The 24,499-nt window shown below is 36.7% G+C and overlaps 2 protein-coding genes across 11 annotated transcripts in view; one reads left to right on the top strand and one right to left on the bottom strand.

Annotated features, from left to right (window-relative positions):
* The window catches only part of LOC113256142 (uncharacterized protein C3orf20 homolog), a 159,241-nt gene that overhangs the window by 2,981 nt on the left and 131,761 nt on the right, over window positions 1-24,499 (bottom strand). The gene's annotated exons all lie outside the window — the stretch shown is intronic.
* VEZT (vezatin, adherens junctions transmembrane protein) overlaps window positions 1-24,499 on the top strand; it is a 61,890-nt gene that overhangs the window by 12,761 nt on the left and 24,630 nt on the right. For 5 of the 10 annotated variants that reach the window (XM_044384519.3, XM_044384518.3, XM_044384522.3 and 2 more), the window contains exons 2-6: window positions 10,988-11,122; window positions 14,802-14,888; window positions 16,165-16,203; window positions 21,939-22,114; window positions 24,096-24,371. In XM_044384519.3, the coding sequence (XP_044240454.1) occupies window positions 10,988-11,122; window positions 14,802-14,888; window positions 16,165-16,203; window positions 21,939-22,114; window positions 24,096-24,371 (713 nt within the window). The remainder of the gene's footprint in view (window positions 1-10,987; window positions 11,123-14,801; window positions 14,889-16,164; window positions 16,204-21,938; window positions 22,115-24,095; window positions 24,372-24,499) is intronic. The other 5 variants (XM_026499864.4, XM_026499867.4, XM_048218245.2 and 2 more) reach the window with 1 other exon arrangement.

Here is a 24,499-nt window from a genome sequence, read left to right as displayed (position 1 = left end):
TTACTTTGTATTCTGATGAATTTATCGTCTCAGGGCCTCTCTGACCCTGGAGGGACTGCCTCTTCCAGAGTTAACCAATTCCCAAGAGATAGCAAACTATTTATCTAGATTACATATCTCACCTGGCCACTGTATGTCTGCCCTAATCATCCCAGGTTCAGGTACCAGACCCTTCTAGGGACAGCCCCTATGCTTCAGACCCTGTCGAAATTATTCAAACTAGCCTGTTTACCTTGCCTTCCCCCTTCCTTCCCGGAGAAACCACAATAAAGGCTCTGGTCCAAAATTTCTTCCCTCTCCCCTCCTGACCAACCCTGGTGCTACCCACCATGTCTTCCCCTCCCCTGTGGCATGGCCTGCCCCCATCTTTTGAGATCTGTAAATATAACTGTGTTTTCAATGGCAGTCATCTCTTGATCTGTTGGCCTTACCATACCTGAGTATTAAAACAAGTATTTTAAAACAATAACGGGTGCCTTGTTGGCTCAGTTAGTAGAGCATGCGACTCTTGATTTCAGAGTCGTGAGTTCAAGCCCCACATTAGGCATGGAGCTTAATTTAAAAAAAAAAAAAAAAGGACAAACAGGAGAAGACTTGATTCTTCCTTCTAGATACCCTTTTTCTTCAAGGAGAATTTTGTGTTGTTAAAGGTGTAGAATTTGAACTCAACACCAGCTACCTTTACATTCCTGCTGAGTGATCTTAGACATGTTATTTAATTTCCATATGCCCCAATTTCCTTCTAAAATTGAAGGAGTAGTAATAATTTGTCTCTAGAGGTTTGTTGTTAAAACATCCTTAACTTAATGCCTACCATAAAAGCAACTTAAGAAATGTTAACTATCTTTACTATGACTCTTACTATTTTCCAGCTTTGGCTCTATGCTTTTCTAAAATATTGGCCTCTCTTAGGGCCCTCTTATCTTCCCTGTATTATCTCTCGCTGATCTCCTCACTTCTTTATGTTTCTATACCTGTATGTTACCCTGTGGGTTTTTATTTTTTGGAGGGTGTTGAGTTTGATGAGTTCTTTTTTTTTTTTTTTTAAAGATTTTTTTATTTATTTGACAGAGAGAAAGACAGCCAGTGAAAGAGTGAACACAAGCAGGGGGAGTGGGAGAAGAAGAAGCAGGCTCCCTGCGGAGGAGCCCGATGCAGGGCTTGATCCCAGGACCCTGGGATCATGCCCTGAGCCGAAGGCAGACGCTTGACGACTGAGCCATTCAGGCGCCCTGAGTCTGATGAGTTCTTTAAAGATCTGGATACTAACCCTTTGTCCACTAGGTCATTTGCAAATATCTTCTCCCATTCTGTTGGTTGCCTTTTAGTTTTGTTGATTGTTTCCTTCGCTGTGCAGAAGCTTTTTATCTTGATGAGGTTCCAGTAGTTCATTTTTGCTTTTGTTTACCTTGCCTCCAGAGACGTGTCTAGTAAGAAGTTGCTACGGCCAAGGTCAGAGAAGTTGCTGCCTGTTTTCTCTCCTAGGATTTTGATGGTTTCCTGTCTTACATTTAGGTCTTTCATCCATTTTGATTTATTTTTGTGTATCGTATAAGAAAGTGGTCCAGTTTCATTCTTCTGCATTTTGCTGTCCAGTGTTCCCAATACCATTTGTTGAAGAGGCTGTCTTTTTTCCATGGGATATTCTTTCCTCCTTTGTTGCAGATTAGTTGACCATATAGTTGTGGGTCCATTTCTGGGTTCAGTATTCTGTTGCATTGATCTACGTGTCTGTTTTTGTGCTGGTACCATACTGTATGGATGATTATAGCTTTGTAATATAGCATAGAGATCTGGGATTGTGATGCCTCCTGCCTTGCTTTTCTTTTTCAACATTACTTTGGCTGTTTGGGGTCTTTTCCACTTCTATACAAATTTTAGGATTATTTGTTCTAGTTCTGTGAAAACTGCTAGTGTTATTTTGATTGGGATTGCATTGAATGTGTAGATTGCTTTAGGTAGTATAGACATTTTAATAATACTTGTTCTTCCAGTCCATGAGCATGGAATGTTTTTCCATTTCTCTGTGCTTCTTCAATTTCTTTCATAAATGTTCTAGAGTTTTCAGCATACAGATCTTTTAACTGGCATCTGATTTTTTAAAGCTAACAATGGACTTTTAAAATTATACATAAAAAGAAAGAATAATACAGTGAAAGCTCCATGTACCCATCCCCCAGCTTCAGCTTGAGCAGGTGTTAACATTTTGCCAAACTGATCTGTTCCTCTCCCACCCCCACCTTTTTTTCTTGGACTATTTCAAAGAAGATACCAGACATTACCTAATTTTACCTGTAAGTACTTTCATATGCATCTCTAACAGATCAGTATGCTCTCTCTTTTTTTAAAATGCTAACTCCTGTGTAATTATTTAATAAATTAGTAATAATTCCCTAATATTATCACCATCTAGACCCTAAGACCCGACCTTCACTACTCACCTGCTTATACCCACTGACCTTTATCCCACATTTTTCCTTAAGCTTTCCTTCCAGCTTATCTCTTAAAACTCAGGCAAAAGACTTGAGGGGCATAGCATCCCATGATATAAACTGAAACTACCCCTCAAGCAGTAAAGACTGCCTGGACAAATAATTGCATCCAGGCCAAATCACACAGACTGGTTTGAATTTAACCCCCAACTTGTACCTACACAGTTGGACCATGGATGGAGTAACCCACAGAGTGATGAGCAATTACTTTTACCTCATTTTAATACTAAAACCTCAACCCAAGAAGGAGCACAAGCCTCATTTATAGAACATACGATATATATAGGCATGTTTCCTTTTTATTTTTTTTTTAAAGATTTTATTTATTTCAGAGAGAGAAAGCACATGCAGGGGAGTGGCAGGCAGAGGAAGAGAGAGAAGCAGGCTCCCTGCAGAGCAGGGAGCCCGACATGGGGCTCGTTCTCAGGATCCTGGGATCATGACCTGAGCTGAAGGCAGATGCTTAACCGAATGAGCCACCCAGGTGCTCCTATAGGCGTGTTTCCTTAAGACACATGTGCCACCTTATGCCCATCTTTAGTGGTGAAAAGGCACCCCATCTAAATATTCATTCTAATCCTAAGTAAAAGAAACCCATTCGCCCTTGCTCGGGGAGTCAGGCTTTGGAAGTTATTCCCGGTGCTCTCCTTATTTGCTGCAAATAAAGTTTCCTTTGTGTGACAACTCACCTGGTGTAGTTTCTATCTGTGACTCACCAACGAACAAACTCATGTTACTTCAAGTATAGTATCACCTAATACCTAGACTGCATTTGGATTTCCAGTATCTAAGAAATGTTTTCTTATAATTATTCAAACCAGGATCTAAACAAAACCCATACATCACCTTTGGGTGATATGTCCCTTTAGTCTTAAGCAATTTTCTCCACTTCCTCCACCTTTATTATATCGCTTATTTGTTGAAGAGACTGTGTAATTTGATACGTAGGATTTCTGTATTCTGGCATTGACTGATTGCATACGATAAGATGGCATTTGATTTAGCACAAAATTATAATATTTTAGCATACTACTTTTTTATCTTGCTTCTCAGAGAACATCATGAGTTTTGTTTTACCACTTGAACAAGTTTAAGAAACCTATAGCATCCTAATTTTGTACTTAAGGAAGCTGGGACCAAGAGAGGTTTTTCCTGAAACATAGCAGCCTACCTGGAAAGTATCAAAACACTCAGTATTTTCCTTGGTAGTTGAAAGCAGTGGTCCTATCAGAAGTATCATATAACGAAACTTTTTAGTGAGGACCTCACCTGTTCTGTTTCGTTTTCTTCCCTGTGCCTAGGTATTGCCTGGCACATAGAAGATGTTTAATCAATATTTATTATTGAATGAATTGCCTAATTCTGCCATGTTGCCATGCTGCCTGTTCCCTCTCTGGCCTAGAACCTGGAAGGTTACAACTTGTTTTCTCTGTAAGATTTAAAGCAGTTTAGAAGAGGGGCACCTGAGTGGCCCACTCATTTAAGCGTCTGACTCTTGATTTTGGCTCGGGTCATGATCTCAGGGTTGTGAATCCAAGCCCCATGTCAGGCTCTGTGCTGACATGAAGTGTAGAGCCAGCTTAAGATTCTCTCTCTCCCTCTCCTTCTGCCTCCCGTCCGCCCACCCCCCGCATGTGCACGCTCTTTCTTTAAAAAGAAAAAAGTTAGTTTAGAAAAGAGAACAATAATGAACATATTTTACCCCATCACCTCAATTTCAACACCAGTTTATTTTCCTTTTTAAATGCAAACCAGCAATATGGTATTGACTCTTCTATAGAATGCATCACAAATCATGCAGAAAGCAAACAATGCATTAAATGAGTGTTTCAAGCTTTATATATCCATTGGTGTGGGATCCGTTATCTTTAATGGGTGGGTGGGCATGAGGTGCAGGTAGTCACGGACTTAAATGAGTCATTTTTCTTGAAGTGCTTGTTCAGCAAAAATCTTGGGGTTTCCTGTCTATTTTTGTTTATTTTTCTTACAAAAATATGTTTCAGCCATCAGAAAAATCTCAGCACAACCAAAGACTCTTGGCTGTCTTTCATTTAGCAAAATTCTTTCTGGTGCTATGATGTGTGTTTTCTGTCAGCTAAAATTTACAGGAATAGTGAACCGCAAGGATTTCCTGAGGAGAAGCTCCCACATGCTGTGTCTGAGGCTTCTCATATTTCTTTTGGCAAAAAAACATTCTCCAATACTACAAAATTATAGTTTGAATCCAGTGCTAATAATTTCTCTTCAAGAAAACAACTCAGCTGAAACATTTGTAGTTCTATTTTGCTTGAATGAAGGAAAAAAGTTATAACAGAAAATTACCTATCATCACCTACTCTGCCTTACCCTCCACAAAAAAAGTCCCTTTCTGAGGCTGCCATCAATCTATCCTAATATTCACTATATGAAACATAGAAATTTCAGTGTATTTGTTTATAAGCCTAATAACCCCAAACTTGTAAATATAGTGGTTAGGGCTGTTGCAGTGTGGAGCTTCATCTTGCTGTGGGCAATCACGTTTTAGTATTAACACATTTGTCTTTTTCACTCTCATTTGTGTACAGAGTATGAAAAGCTTATCAATATGGTTTCATATTCTACATTAAAATTAACTTTTTTAAGACTATCACCTGTGGAGTTTTGTTATAGCTATTCTTTGTTAATGGAATTATCAGGGAAGACTATTCAAATACTCCCTTTCTGGGGCACCTTGGTGGCTCAGTCGGTTAAGTGTCTGCCTTCAGCTCAGGTCATGGTCTCAGGGTCCTGGGATCCAGCCCCATGGCAGGCTCTCTGCTCAGCAGGGAATCTGCCTCTCCCTCTCTCTCTTTCTGATCCTCCTCTGTTTGTGCCCTCTCTACCTCTGTGAGTCTGTCTCAAATAAATAAATTCTTTAAAAAAAAAATACTCCCTTTCCAACCACATATCTTTATTTATTTGTTTGTTTGTTTGTTTATTTTAAGTAGGCTCCACACTGGGCTTGAAGCCCAGTGTGGGGCTTGAACTCACCACCCTGAGATCAAGACTTGAGCTGATATCCAGAGTCAGATGCTTAACCAACTGAGCTACCCAGGAGCCCCCAACTACTTACCTGTTTAAGGTTTGATTTTCTTTTTTCTTTTTTTTTAAAGATTTTATTTGTTTATTTAACAGAGAGAGAGAGAGAGAGCACAAGCAAGGGGAGCTGTAGGCAGAGGGAGAGGGAGGGTTCGTACTAAGCAAGGAGCCCGATGCAGGACTCGATCCCAGGACCCTGAGATCATGACCTGAGCTAAAGGCAGATGCTTAACCGACTAAGCCACCCAGGCACCCCAAGGCTTGATTTTCTTTATATACTTCACCCAGAACAATAAATTGCAACACATTGAATGAACAAGCATATAAGAATCTTCTCAAACTCAATACACAAGAAACAAATAAATCAAAAAATGGGCAGAAGATATGAACAGACGCTTTTCCAATGAAGACATACAAATGGCTAACAGACACATGAAAAAATGTTCAACATCATTAGCCATCAGGGAAATTCAAATCAAACCACTTGAGATACCACCTTACGCCAGTGAGAATGGCAAAAATTGAGAAGGCAAGAAACAACAAATGTTGGAGAGGATGTGGAGAAAGGGGAACCCTCTTATACTGTTGGTGGCAATGCAAGTTGGTACAGCCACTTTGGAAAACAGTGTGGAGGTCCCTCAATAAGTTAAAAATAGAGCTACCCTATGTCCCAGCAATTGCACTACTGGGTATTTACCCCAAAGATACAGACGTAGTGAAGAGAAGGGCCATATGCACCCCAATGTTCATAGCAGCATTGTCCACAAGAGCTAAATTGTGGAAGGAGCCGAGATGCCCTTCAACAGACGAATGGATAAAGAAGATGTGGTCCATATATACAATGGAATATTACTCAGCCATCAGAAAGAACGATTACCCAACATTTGCAGCAACATGGACAGGACTGGAGGAGATTATGCTAAGTGAAATAAGTCAAGTAGAGAAAGACAATTATATGGTTTCACTCATTTATGGAACATAAGAAATAGCAGGGAGATCGGTAGGAGAAGGAAGGGAAGAATGAAGGGAGGGTAAACAGAAGGGAGAATGAACCACGAGAGACTATGGACTCTGGGAAACAAACTGGGGGCTTCAGAGGGGAGGGGGTTGGGGGATTGGGATAGGCCGGTGATGGGTATTAAGGAGGGCACGTATTGCATGGAGCACTCGGTGTTATACGCAAACAATGAATCATGGAGCACTGCATCAAAAACTAATGATGTACTGTATGGTGACTAACATAACATAATAAAAAATTAAAAAAAAAAAGAATCCAGCTATCTCCTATTAAGCCAGATAATAAGGAGATTTGTAAAAAAAAATGTAAAATAATCCACTTTGCTCAGTACATTTCTATTCCATTTTGGAAAAGTATTTTTTTCATTAAAATTGTATTATTACATTAATATTATAATGGGTTTATTGTTATTTTTAAGTAAATTAATAAATATTTTAAATTTTTTTAGTTTTACTTTCTAATATGATAAATATTGTTAGACATCCACAAAAAAGTCTTTGGGGCTCTCAATAATTTTTAAAACCTTAAACAGGTTTTGAGACCCAAAAAATCTGTGAACTAATAGTCATGAGGTGGTTTTCTGAGATCTGTCAAATAGTATACAGGTTATTTGGCAGTTTCAGAGAAAAAGTGATAGTAATCTTAGCCCCCAAACATTTTTTTATATTAATAAAATAGTAATTTTACCAGAAATCCCTTTGCACTCTTAAAAATTGCTCCTGTGCTACAAGGTCTATTTCAGTTAGTTCATCTTGGCTAATGTTCAGTTTGTTAACCAAGGGATCTTTGCTTTTCATTTGTGTGTTATCATTGGTTAAATTTTAAATTTTATGTTGGCTCAAAAGTGATTGAAGCATAGAAATAGAAATAAAACATTAAAATAAATGCTACATCAGAATACTATCATAAACATAATGAATAAGAACTTCAGAGTTCATACAGTCAGAGTTTACATGGTTAGAAAGTGGTATGATTTGTAGTAGCAGTCCAAAAGAGGAAAGTTCAAATATGAAATACAATGGTGACTGGAATTACATTCTATCAGACTTGCAATACCTTCATTCCTAGTCCCTGAAGATTATCTACTCTGAAATTTTGTCAAATACTTAGTTACATAAAGCCATGAAACAAGGCACAGTGATAGCCTTGGCAAGCCAGAATTTCCCAGAACTGTAAAACAGTGCTTTCTAGGGTGAAAGTGATCAATTCTGTCACTAAAGATCAGGAGGAAACCAGAACTACAAAAGCATCATTCATAGTTGCATAGCTCACCTTTGACAAGAACGTTGTGAAACCAACCAAAAAGTTAATGAAAAGTTTTACATTTGTAGAAAAGGCAGGGGCATCTGGGTGGCTCAGTTGGTTAAGTGTCTGCCTCAGCTCGGGTCATGATCCTGGGGTTCTGGGCTCGAGCCCCATGTCGGGCTCTCTGCTCAGTGGAGAGCTTGCTTCTCCCTCTCCCTCTGCCTGCTGCTCTGCCTGCTTGTGCTCTCTCTGTCAAATAAATAAAAATAAAATCTTAAAAAAAAAAAGAAAAAGAAAAGGCAGAATAAGGTACTGATGAAATTACTATATCAGATGACACCATTGGACATTATTGGTATTATTCAAGGTAAATGATTAATGCTGCTGTTTTTGCAAAATGTGAAATAGCAGGTGTTCCAGCTTATGGTGTTCCCAACTGAGTATGTATATGTATACTCTTAGCTGATGTGCAGAACATATATGGAGAACAAAGTATTCATTGTTTCTCTTCTGTTTAATCACGTTTAGAAGTATGTTATGGATAATCCATTTTATTTTGTGAGCTGTGACATAAACTGGAAAAGGAAGGAACTTTGGGGTCAGTGCTGACACAACATCAGCTAAGTGTGTAGTAAGAAAGGTACTAGAATTTGAATGCAAAGAAGTTTGACCCCATGCCCACCCACCAAGCCTCTTCCAGAGAACAGGTAGCAATTGAGAGTATGCCTCAATATATTGACTGAGCATTTAATTAGAACAGGAGTCAGCAAACTAGCTGTTGGGCCACATTTGTCCTCTGTTCCCCACCTGCTTTTCTGTGACTGGTGAACAAAGAGTGGACTTTACGTTTTTAAATGGTTGGGGAAAATAGCAAAAGAATGATATTTTGTGACACATGTAAATTATAAGTTCCATATTTCTATAACTAAAGTTGTATTGGAGCATAACCACATTCATTGGTTTATGTATTGCTGTGGCTGCTTTTGCACTACAGGAGCAGGATTGAGTAGTTACCATAGAAACCATATGGCCTGCAAAGTGTGAAATATATTCTGGCTGGTCTTTTACAGAAAAACTTTGATGACCCTGGAATTAGAGTAACTCCACTTTGATCTATCTTATTTATTGTTCTTCCCCATGGGAGTTCACTTGAAGAAAGGGTTCTACTGCCTTAAAAACAAGCTTTGTTTTTTTTTTTTTTTTTTTTTTTTAAGTATGTAAACTTTTCAAAAGGTCAACCCAACCGAACAAGCATTCTTGTTCTTTTGCCACTCTGGGGACAGAGCAAGGTGGAGTTCACAATTCATTTTGGAAATACTTCAGTAATTCAAGGCAATATTTGAAGATACATTATGGGTGATAGAAAATTAACCATTTGTGCCACCAGAGATTTAAGTCTGGTATAGAGAAAAGAAACCTAGTCCTCCTTTTATTATAATTTTTCGCATATTTTTCTCAAAAGAGCATTAAGCATAGTTTTAAAAGGGGGCATTTTACATATTTTTACTCTCTCAAATTGATACCCAGCAAATTGCTACCGGTATAAGCAAATTCCCACTGTTCCTCATTTTCCCAAACTCGAGGATATATTCCCTAAAAATATTGGTTTAATTTAACTGCCTCTCCTCTGTTTCCATATATCCAATACGATCCTATAATTATTGATTTGCTTGATGTTTCTGTACTAAACTATAAGGGAAGTTTCCCTGGTGTCTTCCTCTCTAGACACAGGAGGGACCGTTTGTTATTTTAGATAGTATAGTATAATATTTCAGACTGTTGGCTTTGGAGTCAGACCTATCGTACTTTCTGTATCTGAGTGAATCTGTTTCCTCTTCTATGAAATGGGAATTAACAATAACAGTGATAGCAATGATCATAATACCTTTTTAGAGTTTATTGTGAACCTTAAGTGGAATGATGCAAGTAGAATGCTTAGTTAAAAGCTTTTGCCCCATGGTACTATGTTAGTTGTGTTGCTGTTTACTGTTGTTTTGATGGTGGTTGTTATTGTATGTCTACTACCTAACATAAGGTCTTTTTAAAGTATTAAGTATTTTTGTTGAATAGAGTCAGGGTTTATTTTTAAACATGTCACCAGCTTTGTGCTTTAGAGAAGTCTGAAAGTTAAAATTAAACCTTGCTGTTTATCCAGAAAATTGTCCCATAGATTTTCATCTAACAGTGATGCTTATGTATCTGATGGAATTGGAGTTTTTTTTGTTTTGGGTGTTTTTTGTTTTGTTTTTGTTTTGGGGGGGGTTTTTTGTTTGGTTTTTTTGGTCTGTTCCAAAACCTGTGCTCTTTCCACCTGGCTTATATGAAGTTGAAGTGTAAATTGAGTGAGTACTATGGGCCAGGTACTGTTCTAAGTGCTTTGTATATATTTATTTAGTTCGTATAAGAGCCCTATGAACTAGGCCTTATTATTATTCCTATTTTAAGATGAAACAGCTGAAACACAGGATTATAAACTGTCACAGGATACTCAGCCAGTAAGAGGCACAGTTGGGATTTGAACCTATAGTCTGGCTCCAGGGTCTGTGTTCTTAACCACCATGTTCCAATGCTTTTATTAGCCACAGAGTGTCTTGTTTGCCATACGGTTGTATGTAAGATACAGCTTATTTTAGGTAACTTTCTTGGAGTTTTGAGTTTGTTTACAGTGCTAGGCATGTGGTAGGTAATACATATTTGTGCTTGAATGAATTAATGAATATGATGGTATGATAAAATCATAATTAGTGTAGTATAATCATTGCTTAATTCTTGGCTTCAAATAGTAACTGCTTTTCACTGTACGCCCTCTTAGGAGCTATCTATAGCCAGGCTTGGCTATTTTGAAGCAATCTAATACTACAAATACTTGGGCAAAGAAATTGCTTAACAAATCTATTTATATTCCTAAATTCGTTTTTTCTTGCTGGTACCCACTCAGAAAAATCTGTGTTTAGAGTTTTTCCTTTTTTGGGTCCCTCTGTTGAATTGTTTGTAGATTTTTTTTTTTTTAATGTTAGATGGCATTGTGACAGATAATTCACTTTTTAATAGATGAAGCCTTTAAGAATTTGGGCATATGGGTCATGATAGTGAAGTCTGGTGTTGAATTTGGCCTCTAAAACTTTTGAAATAGTAATGATATTGAAATTTGATTTATTTTATATGTCTCTTTCAGAATTCTCCACTTTACCAGTACTTACAGGATCTGGGACACACAGACTTTGAAATATGCTCTTCTCTGTCACCAAAACTAGAAAAAAGCACCGTGACAGAGGGACAACAAAAGCCTCCTTCAAGAGCCCTGCCAAAAGTAAGAAAGCATGTTCATTCTCTATGATTAATGTTTTGTTCTTCACCTCACTGATTATTTAAACTGCCTTTACCCCTACCCTTGCAAAAAAACCAAAAAAACATCTTATAAGCACCTCCATGTCCTCTCTGACACTGGTAGACTTTTTTTTTTATTTCATCAATAGTACAAAACTGTGTAGATAAATATAAATCCTTACTGTTTTGGACTATCTCAGTAATTTCTATAATGAATGGGAATTAATATGGTTGAGGATTAAAATATATTCTTTAAATATTGAAGTTGTTTTGGGGAACCAGAAAAGTATACTAAAACCTTAATGAGAACTCAGCCATTAGGACTTTTATATTAATTAGAATTTTTTTCTTTACATTTTTTTTTAAAGATTTTATTTATTTATTCGACAGAGATAGAGACAGCCAGCGAGAGAGGGAACACAAGCAGGGGGAGTGGGAGAGGAAGAAGCAGGCTCATAGCAGAAGAGCCTGATGTGGGGCTCGATCCCATAATGCCGGGATCATGCCCTGAGCCAAAGGCAGACGCTTAACCACTGTGCCACCCAGGCGCCCCAACATTTTTTTTTTTAAAGAGAGCAACAAGTTATAAGAAAGCAAATTGATAACATATTTCATAAGCAATTTCAAGGATACATGGTGGAGTGGGTATATTTACCTCAATTTGTGATGCCCTTTATATCTATACTGTATCCTCTTATGCAATAAATAATCTCGGTTGATGTACAACATTGTGAGGCTGAGATACTGGAAGAGTTTCCACTAATTATGTTCTGTAAAATGCATTTACTAGATTCATTTATGTTCTTTTAGCCATATTTAATAAAATTCAAAAAATTCCAGTACATTGCAGTTTTAACAAAAGAAATTCTAATTTAATAGAAAAAATAAACCAGATTACCTCATTTCTTGAACATTCTAGTTTAATCAGTGTTTTATTACGAGACATCATTATTTTTGGGAGGAGGCTTTTAAGTTTTCAATTAGTTGTTTACTCTGTGGTGATAGAGAGGAAAGTCTCTTTTCTCCTCTTCTTAGAAAACCTCCTAAAATATGAGGTAACCAAACTGAGCCCATTTGCAAGAGTAGAATAAATACCAGAGAAATGTTTTTTTCACTGATACTTACAGGGTAGGAATTAGAGAGTTAGAGCTTACACGGATCAGAACCAGTTTGCTAGTCCTCTGGACTTAAAACTCTTTCTTCTGGGGCGCCTGGGTGGCACAGCGGTTAAGCATCTGCCTTCGGCTCAGGGCATGATCCCGGCGTTATGGGATCGAGCCCCACATCAGGCTCCTCCACTAGGAGCCTGCTTCTTCCTCTCCCACTCCCCCTGCTTGTGTTCCCTCTCTCGCTGGCTGTCTCTATCTCTGTCGAATAAATAAATAAAATCCTTAAAAAAAAATAAAAATAAAAATAAATAAATAAATAAAACTCTTTCTTCTCTCTGCCCCTTTCAAATGTGAATGTTCCTGGGAAGACTTTTGAAAGCAAAACCGAAGGATATAGCTAATAGGTTATTTATAGATTAAAACTTGGATTTGAGATTACTTGGCAACAAAAGACAAAGAATGGGCCAAGGGATAGTCTTAGGCAGGATATGGGCATTGGCCTTTTTTTTTGTTGTTGTTCAAACTTGGGTTTTATAGGTATTTAATCCTTTTCACTTATGACAGGTATTTTTACATATAGAAGTATTATTATTAATTTATAATAAATAAAATGAGAGTTTAAGGTTTACTGGTTCTCAGAAATGGAGAAATAGCCAGAGAATGTTTTTTAAAATAACAACATGTCTAGAAAGTTCCTTTACTTTCATATTACACATTTCAACTGGATGAGCTATATTTTTCTAAAATGGAGTTTTTCTAAATCTGGGACAGCTAAATTTCAGGAAGATTTGTTGTATTATTTAGTTCTTTCTCCAGGGATATATTTTTAGAATTGCCCCCAAAGTTCTGTTCAAGCAGTGAAGTACCAGTTATTTTCTTTGGAAAGCAAAGTTTTTGTATAATATGAGATGGTGGTGAAACTGTCACTAGCCTTAATTGCCCTTTTTTAACTTTTATTTTTTAATGTTATTGTGAAGTACTTATTGAGTACTCTTACTGGTATTCTCACCGTGAATATTCATGTTCTGTATATTTTTCTAGTTTCTTTTCCTGTGATTATTCTTAGATGTTCCTTCCATAAAGTTTTAGCATCAGGCCTCTTCTCTGCTTGGTCTGTTTTTCTGAGTGATCTCATCTACTTTCTTGCCCTCATTGGCCACTTACGTGCATTCTCTGTCTTCACTGAGTTCTGGACGTTTGTTAAACATTTTCACCTGGCCTGTGTCCCAGGAAACTCAGATTCATATGTATAAAACAAAGTATTCTTTCCATATTCCCAAATTACCATTCTCTCAGTTATCTTAAGATTTCCTATCACTCCCACATTAATTTGGTCACTGAAAGATATATCAGGTGAACTTCTTATGTCTCTAAAATCCAACCCTTATCCATTACCATTTTTGCTACCCTACTTGAGGCCTTTGTCATTATTTAGCAGGACTATTAAATATCCTCCTAATCAGGCTTTTTGGCACAGTCATTTCCTGCCAGGCTTGCCTGTGTACTGTAGCCAGTTATTTTTCTTAAATGCTGATTTTTATTGTTACATTTCCTTGCTTAAAAATCTTTAGTGGCTCCTCACAGCCTACAGGATAAAGTAAACTATTAGGGCATATAAGACCAAAGTCCTTTAAAACCCCTCTCAGTGATCATAACTGTTCCCTTCTTCCCTTTGATGTTAGCCTGTCCCAGACCATGCCACCATGCCTGTGACATACTTCCATGGCTGTCCCCTTTCTTCATCCTGTTCTCTTGCCCAGAATGTTCTTCCCTCCTTTACTAAATTCATGCTCAACTGTTAGGGCATAGCTTCAGCGTTAGCACCTCTTGACTTCTTTTCCCACACTTTCCCATATTTTATGTTGGTTTGTAATTATTCATACCATCTCTTCTATACTAAGTTCTTGAAAACAGCAGTTACGTGTATCCATCTTTGTTCCTATGACCCTTTTTCAGTACCCAGGATATAGTAACCACTAAATGAATGTAAACTCCATTTACTAGCATGGAAATGGGCTATTAACATTAAGGTAATTTAAATTTTTAGTTGATTCAGTATGACTTTTATTTCAATATGAGACACTTTTTCTAAAATTGGTTAAAATGTCTTTCTGCCTTAGTGTTGTGGAATGAAATGTTCTTAGTATTTGAGAACTTAGAGCATCCTATGGTTTTCATTTTGGAATACATACTATCATCATCTTGACATAGATGGTATATGGTGTACCCAATAAATGGGCTGCATCAGGATAACTTCTGAGTGCTCTTTAAAAAATCTGCTTTCAGGTCTCATTCAAAACCTAATTGAATCTGAACCTATAGTTCGGGGACCCAAGAATATTTCTAACTAAAATCTCCAGGTGATTCTGATGTGCAAGTAAATCTGGGAATTATTAAGGAGCCTGAGACATATTGACAAAGGATATAACCTAGATGATTTTTTCTCCCTTTTTCTAATAAAAATTCTGATTAATTAGAAGTAAGTTATTTGAAGTTTTTCTGCTGTTTGGGGTGGTTTAATAAATCCTATACAATGTCATTCATCTCCTTTAGCAAGGCATCCTGTTAAAAGTGGCTGAAACCATCAAAAGTTGGATTTTTTCTCAGTACAATAAGAAAGATGACTTACTTCACAAGTTGGTAAGTGTTTGCTCTACTTCTTTTTGTCAGTTTTCGGGGCTCCAGTTTACTAGTGACAAAATCTAATGAATCAGAATTTGTTTTGCTACTTTTGGGCAGTAATTGATTCTAAATAGAAAATCTGGGCCGTTCTCTGAAAGGAGACTGCCTGCTTCGTGAAGTGTTAATAAAGTTTGTTGGTATCACCTAAAAAAAAAAGAAAAAAGACCAAGAAATTGTTCCGTAATTGTGGATATTTGAATTTGGATTTACCAGTATTATTTCCTGGTTCTTCCAAGAGGTTATTAGCCATTTAAAATAGAATATACTGGTAGTTATTGATACTTACTTGTTAGGTTACTAATTTCCTGCTGCCGTCTTCCTCCATTGACAAGTATTCCTCTCAGTAGGGAAGGGAATATATCTATTAGTGAGATCTTCTTGCTTTTCATTAGCTTGACTGTCTGTATCCTTATCTCACAGTCTATGATTACAAAGTTTGGGCAGAATCAAAGTGGTTCCCCCCTAATTTATTTATTGTTAATCTATCATTCTCTGATAATTTCATATGTAAAATTTAGTCTCCCAAGACTAATAATCACAGAATTTTCCAAAGACTTGGGGTTGTGACCATTGAGAGTCTTTGTGATTCCTGTGAGGCTTGCTTTTTTCCCCCCCCTACTCTCAACTGTAATAGATCTGGTATTTGACTGCTGATCCCCAAGAGAGAGTGCTTCAACTTTGTACATCCTAAGCAGTGCAAAATCCAGGTAGTATAGCTAAAAAATTGGAATTATGAAGTTCTCATGGCTCTCAGAAGGAGTAATCAAGTTACAAGTAAGCAGATTTCAGGATCCTCTGCTGGCCTATGACCTTAAGATGATAATTATCATTCTTGTAAATTACCATTTGTAAAGAGATGTTTACAAAGTGCTTTCACATTTTGATTTGGTAATCCAAACACTAAAAGGTTTAGTGCATTTTACCAATTAGAAAGCCTGAGATGCAGACAGTTCAGTTTTGTTTACAAATACTTATTAAGTGAATTGTTTAAGAATGTTCAGCTAGAAAGTGATAGAGTTAGAATTTGAACTCAGGTCTCCCGTTTCAAAGCCTAGGCTCTCCATTATAACATACTACCTCTCTAGCTTGAGTATTATTATGTATTGACTGACTAAAATTACTTTTTTAGCAATCCAGATGGGCAAGTTCTCTGTTCAGGGTTTCATCTTTGTAGGTATGTTGAGAAGGTCAATGAAGTGTCTTTTCACCTACGTAGAATATCCTCTCTATCCAGGTGGAGCCATCCTCATTCTTCAGTGATACTAGGACTGTGGTAAGGTATATGGATCCAAATACATTTTTCTGTGGCTTAGTTGTAGTCTACATAGTCCTGATCTTTTCATTCTTGGTCCTTTGTCACTGGCCACATGTTTCACTGTAAAGTGCCAGCTTTATATGCAGCCCTTTTGTGCCTGTGTTATAGAGAACTGTAAGAAGTACATACCAAAGAAATAATTTACTAGTAATGGAACAAGGAAATACCCTGTGGCTTCTGGCATGAGATGCTTGACTTTTCCCTTGACTATGACATATTTAAAAGTTTTGTTGGCAATACAGATATTGAACCAGTCCCTCTTTCCTTTTATAAAAATACTGGCAGTTGCTCCATGATAGCTGAACCTTTTGCCATTACTCCTTTTTATTAAAGTAATACTTGTTGAAGATTTTTTAAAAAGTTCTTTTATAACAACTATAATGGTAGGGGTATTAGCACTTTTTAAGCACTTGTTAGCCTGTAAAGTGCTTTCACACATGTTATCTCATTTGGTCCTCATCAACTTTATGAAACAACACTATATATTAAAAAATATAAAAGATCACTGAAATATATTGACACATGAATAGTTCCCTTCTCCAACCCTAGGAGTAAAAACAGAAATCTCTTTATTCTTTAGCTGTGCTTCTCATACCCTTTTATTCCACATAGGCAGAAATCTTCTGAGTTAACCTTCTCATACCATTTTTCCATTCAGATCTTTAAAAGATCCCTGTTTACCCATCAAATCAAATCTAATTCATCACTTCAGCATGAAAGAGTCTACATAATTTGGTCCTAAACTGTCTTTCCAGCCAATATTTTCATCAGCCAACCCAGTCTTCCTTTTCTTTTATTCCGTATCTATTCTGTATGTCTGTGTTTGTGCTTTTGTACTATGGTAGAATTCTTTCCATTTTTTCTCTTTTATTGCAGTCTTTTCAATAAACAGTCCTAACTCTTCCTCAGGCCTTTCCCACAAACTTCAGCCTATTGGATCTCTTATTTTCTTCAACAATGTAGTAATAATTACTCATGCTATGTTTTGTGGGTTTTGTATTCTATTATGTGTGCTTTTCTTTATTGTATTTTAATTATTTCATGTGTACTAACAACATTAACAGCTAACACTTACATTGTATCTATTATGTAAGTGTTTACTGTGTACCAGACACTTAATATTTTATAAATATTGACTGACTTAATTCTCACGACAACACTATGAAGTAGGTACTATTCTTATCCTCATTTTGCAGATGAGGAAACTGAAACAGAGAAGTTACTAACTTAAGATGTAGAACCAGGATATAAACCTAGGTACTAACTATGTCTTGGCACTCAAACTTATTGAGGGTGAGCCAGAGTTAGCATGGTACACCTCCCCACAACACAGAGCACCCAGCCATACAGATGATACCTACTAATATTTAGTCAGTCAGAAGTAGTACCTTTTAAATATCTTCATTTATTTGAGAGTTGGACCTGAGTTCAAATAGGGTTACTGTGAAATGTTTCTTAATATTAGCAGGTGTCTATTTTCCCACTAATGTGATTGTCATATTGCAAATACACAATTTTAGAATTTATCCTTAAAAAATTTTGATTCATTGATTTAATCTGATTTACTATTATAGCTATAATGATCAGAATATAGTTCAAATTCTTCCTTTGTAGAGGCAGTAGAGTTACTAGATAATACTGCATTAGTTATTTAGAGTGACTTTGAAGTTTTTTTGTATGTTTGGGTGATTGTAGGTGGTTAGTTTGTCACATTCTTTTTTTTTTTTTTTTAAAGATCTTATTTATTTGACACAGAGAGAGAAACATGGGGCTCCATCCCAGGACCCTGGGATCACGCCCTGAGCCCAAGGCAGTCGCTTAACCAGCTGAGCCACCCAGGTGCCTCAGTTTGTCACATTCTTGAATCAGATATTCCCAAAGCTATTAGTATTGCCTCAAAGCACAATAGTTTTGAGGAAACAACCCAGTTTTGCACACAGGTCTGATGCCAAGGATGGTGTTAAAGAAAGTGTGTACCTGATTAAGCAGTTCTATTCAAGGAGCTACGAAGAGGGAAATCTCCCATTCTACATTAATAGCTTTCCCCCTCTCTGTGAGCCTTAGCCTTCCTTTAGTTAGGCTTCTTTAATAACCCATATATAGGTCACAGAGGTCTCATAAAAGGTACAATTTAAAGCTTTTGTAGCAAAAACTTAATTTTTAATCCTTAATATTTTAATATTGCTTTGTATGGAAAAATAATCAAATCAAATAATAAGGCCAATGTGTGGAGATTTATTTCAAAGATTACTTGAAAAGCTGCCGTGTTCCTCCTCCTACCCACCTTGCTTCCCATGGGGGTGGGAACCCTTCCCTAACAGTGGTATAAAGTGAATTATGCTATTCTGTTTATGAAAGTGGGGTGGAGTGTCAATTAATTAATTGGTTCCTAATGTTAGAATTCTGATTTTTTTTTTAAGGTTTTATTTATTTATTTATTTATTTATTTATTTATTTATTTATTTTGGGGAGAGAGAGAGCAGGGAAAGGAGCAGAGGGAGAGGGAGAGAGAGAATCCCAAGCCGACTCCGTGCTAAGCACAGAACCCAAGGCAGGGCTCAGTCTCACGACCCTGAGATCATGACCTGAGCCAAAATCAAGAGTCAGACGCTTAACTGACTGAGCCACCCAGGCGCCCAGAATCATGATTCTGAGGAGAGAAGGGAGACACATGAAAAGATGCTAAGCATCCCTAATCATCAGGGAAATGCAAATCAAAACCACGATGAGATACAACCTGACACCTGTTGTACCAGAATGCCTGTACCAAAAGACAAGAAATAAATGTTCCAGGGATGTGGAGAATAAGGAACCCTCATGCTGTTAGTGAGAATGTAAATTTGTGTGGCCCCTGTAGAAACCATTATGAAAGTTCCTCAAAAAATTAGAAAAACCATTTAATCCAGTAATTCCACTATTTGGCTATTTACCCAAAGAAAATAAAAACACTAATTCAAAAAGATAAATACACCCCTATGTTTATTGCAGCATTACTTACAATAGCCCCTATGTTTATTGCAGCATTACTTACAATAGCCAAGATATGGAAGCAACCAAAGTGTCCATCAATAGATGAATGGATAAAGAAGAAATGATAGTTATATACCATGAATATTAGCCATAAAAAAAGAATGAGATCTTGCCATTTGCAACAACATGAATGGACCTAGAGGATATTATGCTAAGTGAAATAAGTCAGAGAAAGACAAATACTATATGATTTCATGTATATGTGGAATCTAAAAACCAGAACAAAAAAGTAGAAACACACCCATAAATACAGAAAACAAACATGGTTGCCAGAGGGGTGGGGGGATAGAAGAATGGGCAAAATGAGTGAAGAGGAGTGGGAGGTACAGGCTTCCAATTATAGAATGAATAAGTCATGGGGATGAAAGGCATAGCACAGGGACTTCAGTCAGTGCTACTGTAATAGTATTGTATGATGACAGATGGTAGCTACACTTGTGGTGAGCCTAACATAATGTATGGAGTTGTCAAATCACTGTGTTGTACACTTGAAACTAATGTAACATTGTGTGATAACTGTACTTTTAAAAAAGGAAGGAAGGAAAAAGAAAGAAAGAAAGAGAAAGGAAAAAGGAAAGGGAGAGAAAGAAGAGAGAAGAGGCAATGGTTCAAATATGAAACAAAAGTACTGCACAGGTACGTGCAGGGTGTGTCAGTAGATGCTAAAAATGCCATACCAGGCTAAAAAGATGACCATCATTCCAGGAAGATGTTTTTGTTTTAGAGAATTAATATCGATAAAGGGGTGCCTGCCTGGCTCAGTAGGTAGATCATGTGACTCTTGATCTTGGGGTTGTGAGTTCAAGCCCCACATTGGGCATAGATCTTTTTTCTAATTTCTTCTTTCCTTATTTTAAAAGATTTTATTTATTTCAGAGAGAGAGTGAGAGAGTGCACAAGCATGAGCGGGGGAGGGCGCAGCTGGCAGAGGGAGAAGCTGCTGAGCAGGGAGCTCATTGTGGGGGGCTCCCAGGACCCTGGGATCATGACCCGAACCCAAGGCAGATGCTTAACCTACTGAGCCACCCAGGCGCCCCCGGGGAGTAGAGCTTTCTTTAAAAAAAGAAAAAAATCAATAAATGTATCCCTATAGGACTAATGTTAATTAAAAACATTCTTCTCCTTCTCTAAAAGTAATGTATAACACACAATCAAGAGGACATTCACTCAATAGTTGGGTATATGGATCACTGCATCCCTATTTAGTCCCCATTATGATCAGCTTAAGCAGGGTGGGTAGGCTCTTGTGTAGGAATAGTTAACTGGCTAAGAGCAGACCCATTGCCTTGAAACCCTAGACCTAATTGGTTTTACTTTAATAGCTAAAGGCCTTGTCCATTAAAAGTTCTCTTTATTTTTATCTTACAGTAGGATCATTCTGTTCTTAAATTTAATGCATAATAAAACTTCAAATTTTCTCGTACAGCAGACTCTATGTAGGGAAGTGTAACTGATTACCAAAGACTTAGGATTTGAAATCAGCATTTTGGAAAGTTAATCTCTTCAGGCTTTAGTTTTCTCCTCAGTAGAACAGAGAGAAGGATGAAGATGTACATCATGGGGGTTACTGTGAAAGTTAACCTGTGTACTCTAATATTGTTACTTCATCTCTTACCTTTTTTGTTTTTGTTTTTTAATTTATCTATTTAAGTAATCTCTACACTCAACGTGGGGCTCAAACTCGTAACCCTGAGATCAAGAATTGCATGCTCCTGCTACTGAGCCAGCCAGGTTCCCTCATCTCTCACCTTTTTACCATGTACACTCTATGTGAAACTAAAAGCAATGACTTGAAGTTCTAAAGAGGATTTTGTTCTTCCCATCCCCCTCTTCCAACTGTTTTATCTGGTCAGTTCTTGTTCATACTTTAAGACTCAGCTCAGGGATCACCTCTTTTCCTTTCTCTGACTTCATTACAAGTTTTGGTTCCTTTCTGCCATTTTCATAATAACCCAGGTCTAACTCATCGAACTTCTTTGCACATTATGCTGTAACCGCTTACTTTTCAGTCCTCTTCATTAAACTGTGAACTCTTTAATAAGGAGTAGAGACTTGTATGTTATGCTCATTTTTCATGCCCTTGGTGTCAAGCGTGGTTCTTGGTATATATAATATTTTTTAATAGATAGAAGGAAAGAGGAAAAAATAAATGAGCTAGTATATGTGAAAGCATTTTGTAAACTATAAAGTGCTATGCACATATTAGTGTGGTTTTGCATTACATTCCTTAATGTTGTGTTTTTAATATCCGAATGTCCATTTTTAGAAGGCCTGGATCCTACTGATTTAATTCTCACTGTAACAGTATCCAGGGGCAGCAATTTAGGTTACAGGATTATAGTTTCCATGCTCTGTTCCAACAATTTAATTAGGCTTAACTAGACGGGTTTATTAGTCTTTAGTTACTTCACATTTCGTTATTAAAAATTTATATTTCACATCTGGTGGCTCAATAACATCCATCTCAGTTTTTATTGTTTCACATTTATGGTGAAACTAAAACCCCATACATCATACTAAAGATAGATTGGACTGTTGTATCTTCCCCTTGGAGGCCATACTGAAAATAAATACCCTAAATTTTGTTAGCACATCAGGAGCTTAGCATTTAATACAAAATTATGTATGTAATAATGCCTCTCTTCCGGTTTTTTAATGGCAAGGATATTGGATTCCGACTCGACTCACTACATACCATCCTGCAACAGGAAGTCCTGTTACAAGAGGATGTGGAGCTGATTGAGCTACTTGATCCCAGTATCCTGTCTGCAGGGCAACCTCAACAACAGGAAAATGGACACCTTCCAACACTTTGCTCCCTGGCAACCCCTAATATTTGGTACTGTCCAGAAAACATCTATCCCTTGCTTACATATATGGTATTAGCAGAGGAAATCCATCATCATATTCTCCACTGTAAAGAAATTATAAACATTCCGTATATTTTAACATTGTAATTAATGTAACGATACCCCAGAGGTTTAAAAAAATCCGATTATTACATATTTTTAATTCAGTATAATTACTTCTGTGTTTAATAACCCAACAAGCAGGCATAACATGTGCCCCAAGAATCTCTCTTACCCATATGCCTATACACGTGTGTGTATGCAGTCCTTGCCAGTTCTTTATGTATCTTTAAAATTAATAGATTATATCATAAACACACTGTAGAAACATCAAAAAATAGGATGGAACATGGAGGTAAACTGTCAATTCTTGCTTTCTTGGCCGAGAAGCCATAGAAAATAGACTGACAATTCAATCCTAAAACTTTTCAACTACTTGAAGTATTTGGGTCTAATGTGGAAGTCCTATGTTTTTAGAACAAACAGCAAAAGGATTGTATATATGAATTGTTCATGTCCTCTTCCTATTAAAGTATGAGTTTATTAAGTGAACAAAATCATTGCTTGAACTATTCAAGTTATACAGGTAGTTACATAACATTGGCCTCAAATTTCTGAATTTATCTGTCTCTCCTGTCATGTTGACAAATGCTTCATATTGTAACAGGTAGCAAAGTATGTCTTCCAAATCCTGATGAAGTAAAGCATCTTATCCTTTACAAATATAAGAATGCAAGGAGCTGCTAGAGGGAACCAGGGTTTTAAGAATTTTACAGCTTTAACTCTCAAGTTTCCTTTAGGCACAGATGTGATTAAACAACCCTGAGGCTTGTAAATACTTAGACTTCGCTATTAATGCATGAAAGTATATGATGAGATTTTGCTTTGATATTACCAGTATCATCTGAAAGTTAAGATTCCAAGAGAAATTAGGGCAGATAAATATTTATTAGGAAGCATTCTTACATGTGACTTTCTTTATAATTTGATTATAACTGTCTTCAAGTATTGTTTATGTCTTTTTAGATATCCTCAGACACATCTCCCTATAGTCACCTTTTTCTTATATGCATTTTTATCAAAGCCTTCATTGCTTAAAAGATGTAGTTTAGTCTGTAGATTTATAATTAATCTAGAGGAAAAAAATCTCATATATATTTTTACTTAAAGCAGTGTAAAAGTACAAAGTTTGTGCATATTATGGGCTGCGGTAAGTATATGTATTCCAGATTTATGATAATAATTATTAAAATTAGATGACTTTACTGAAACAGTTACTCGAGTGTATTATTTCTACTGGAAAAATACTTATATTTTCTTGACATACTTATTTCTTTGCAAATAATTAGTATCTGACTTTGGGAAAAGAACTCATGACAATATTAAAATACATTTTAATATTAAAAATTAATAAAAATTATTTTTACTTTTAAATTTGTAAAATTGGATTTTATTTTATTTTATTTATTATTATTTTTTTAAAGATTTTATTTATTTAGTTGACAGAGACAGCCAGCGAGAGAGGGAACACAAGCAGGGGGAGTGGGAAAGGAAGAAGCAGGCTCCCAGCGGAGGAGCCTGATGCGGGGCTCGATCCCATAACGCCGGGACCACGCCCTGAGCCGAAGGCAGACGCTTAACGACTGCGCCACGCAGGCGCCCCGTAAAATTGGATTTTAAACTCTGTTTTTAGGTTAGAAGAGTCCATATCTTTGAGGAAAAAAAAGTCATTTCAGAAGACACCTATTTCTTATGTCCTTTACCTAAACTTAGCTCAGATTTTAATACCTAAGCACCATTGTTTATTTGCTAGTTTTAAACTATTTCATATTACTTGTTTAAATGTCACATTTTTTAAGTCACACTTTACAAAGAAGCTAGCATTTTATCTATTTTAGTAAATCTAAATTACTGACTAACACATCTTTCTCTAGTCTGATGGATATCATTTTCTTGGTTTCTCTGTTATAGGGATGTCTCAGTGCTGTTTGCCTTTATTAGTTTGCTCATTATGCTTCCCACTTGGTGGATTGTATCTTCCTGGCTGGTATGGGGAGTGATTCTATTTATTTTTCTGATCGTAAGAGCTTTGAGATTATGGAGGACAGCCAAACTACAAGTAACTCTAAAAAAATACAGTGTCCGTTTAGAAGATACAGCAACAAATAGCCGAGCTTTTACTAACCTTGTGAGAAAAGCTTTACGTCTCATTCAAGAAACTGAAGTCATTTCCAGAGGATTTACACTGTGAGTTCATTTTTCATTTTATTTTTTAAATAATTCTTTTCTACTATACAGATAAATTAGAATATTTATTACCTATTTTCATTTCTGTGTTGCATTTATAGAAAAAAGTAGGTTTTTCTTAGGCACTT

The sequence above is a fragment of the Ursus arctos genome, unplaced genomic scaffold (genome assembly GCF_023065955.2).
Source record: "Ursus arctos isolate Adak ecotype North America unplaced genomic scaffold, UrsArc2.0 scaffold_21, whole genome shotgun sequence".
NCBI classification, from domain to species: Eukaryota; Metazoa; Chordata; class Mammalia; order Carnivora; family Ursidae; genus Ursus; species Ursus arctos.
This window is presented reverse-complemented; position numbering and strand designations above follow the sequence as displayed.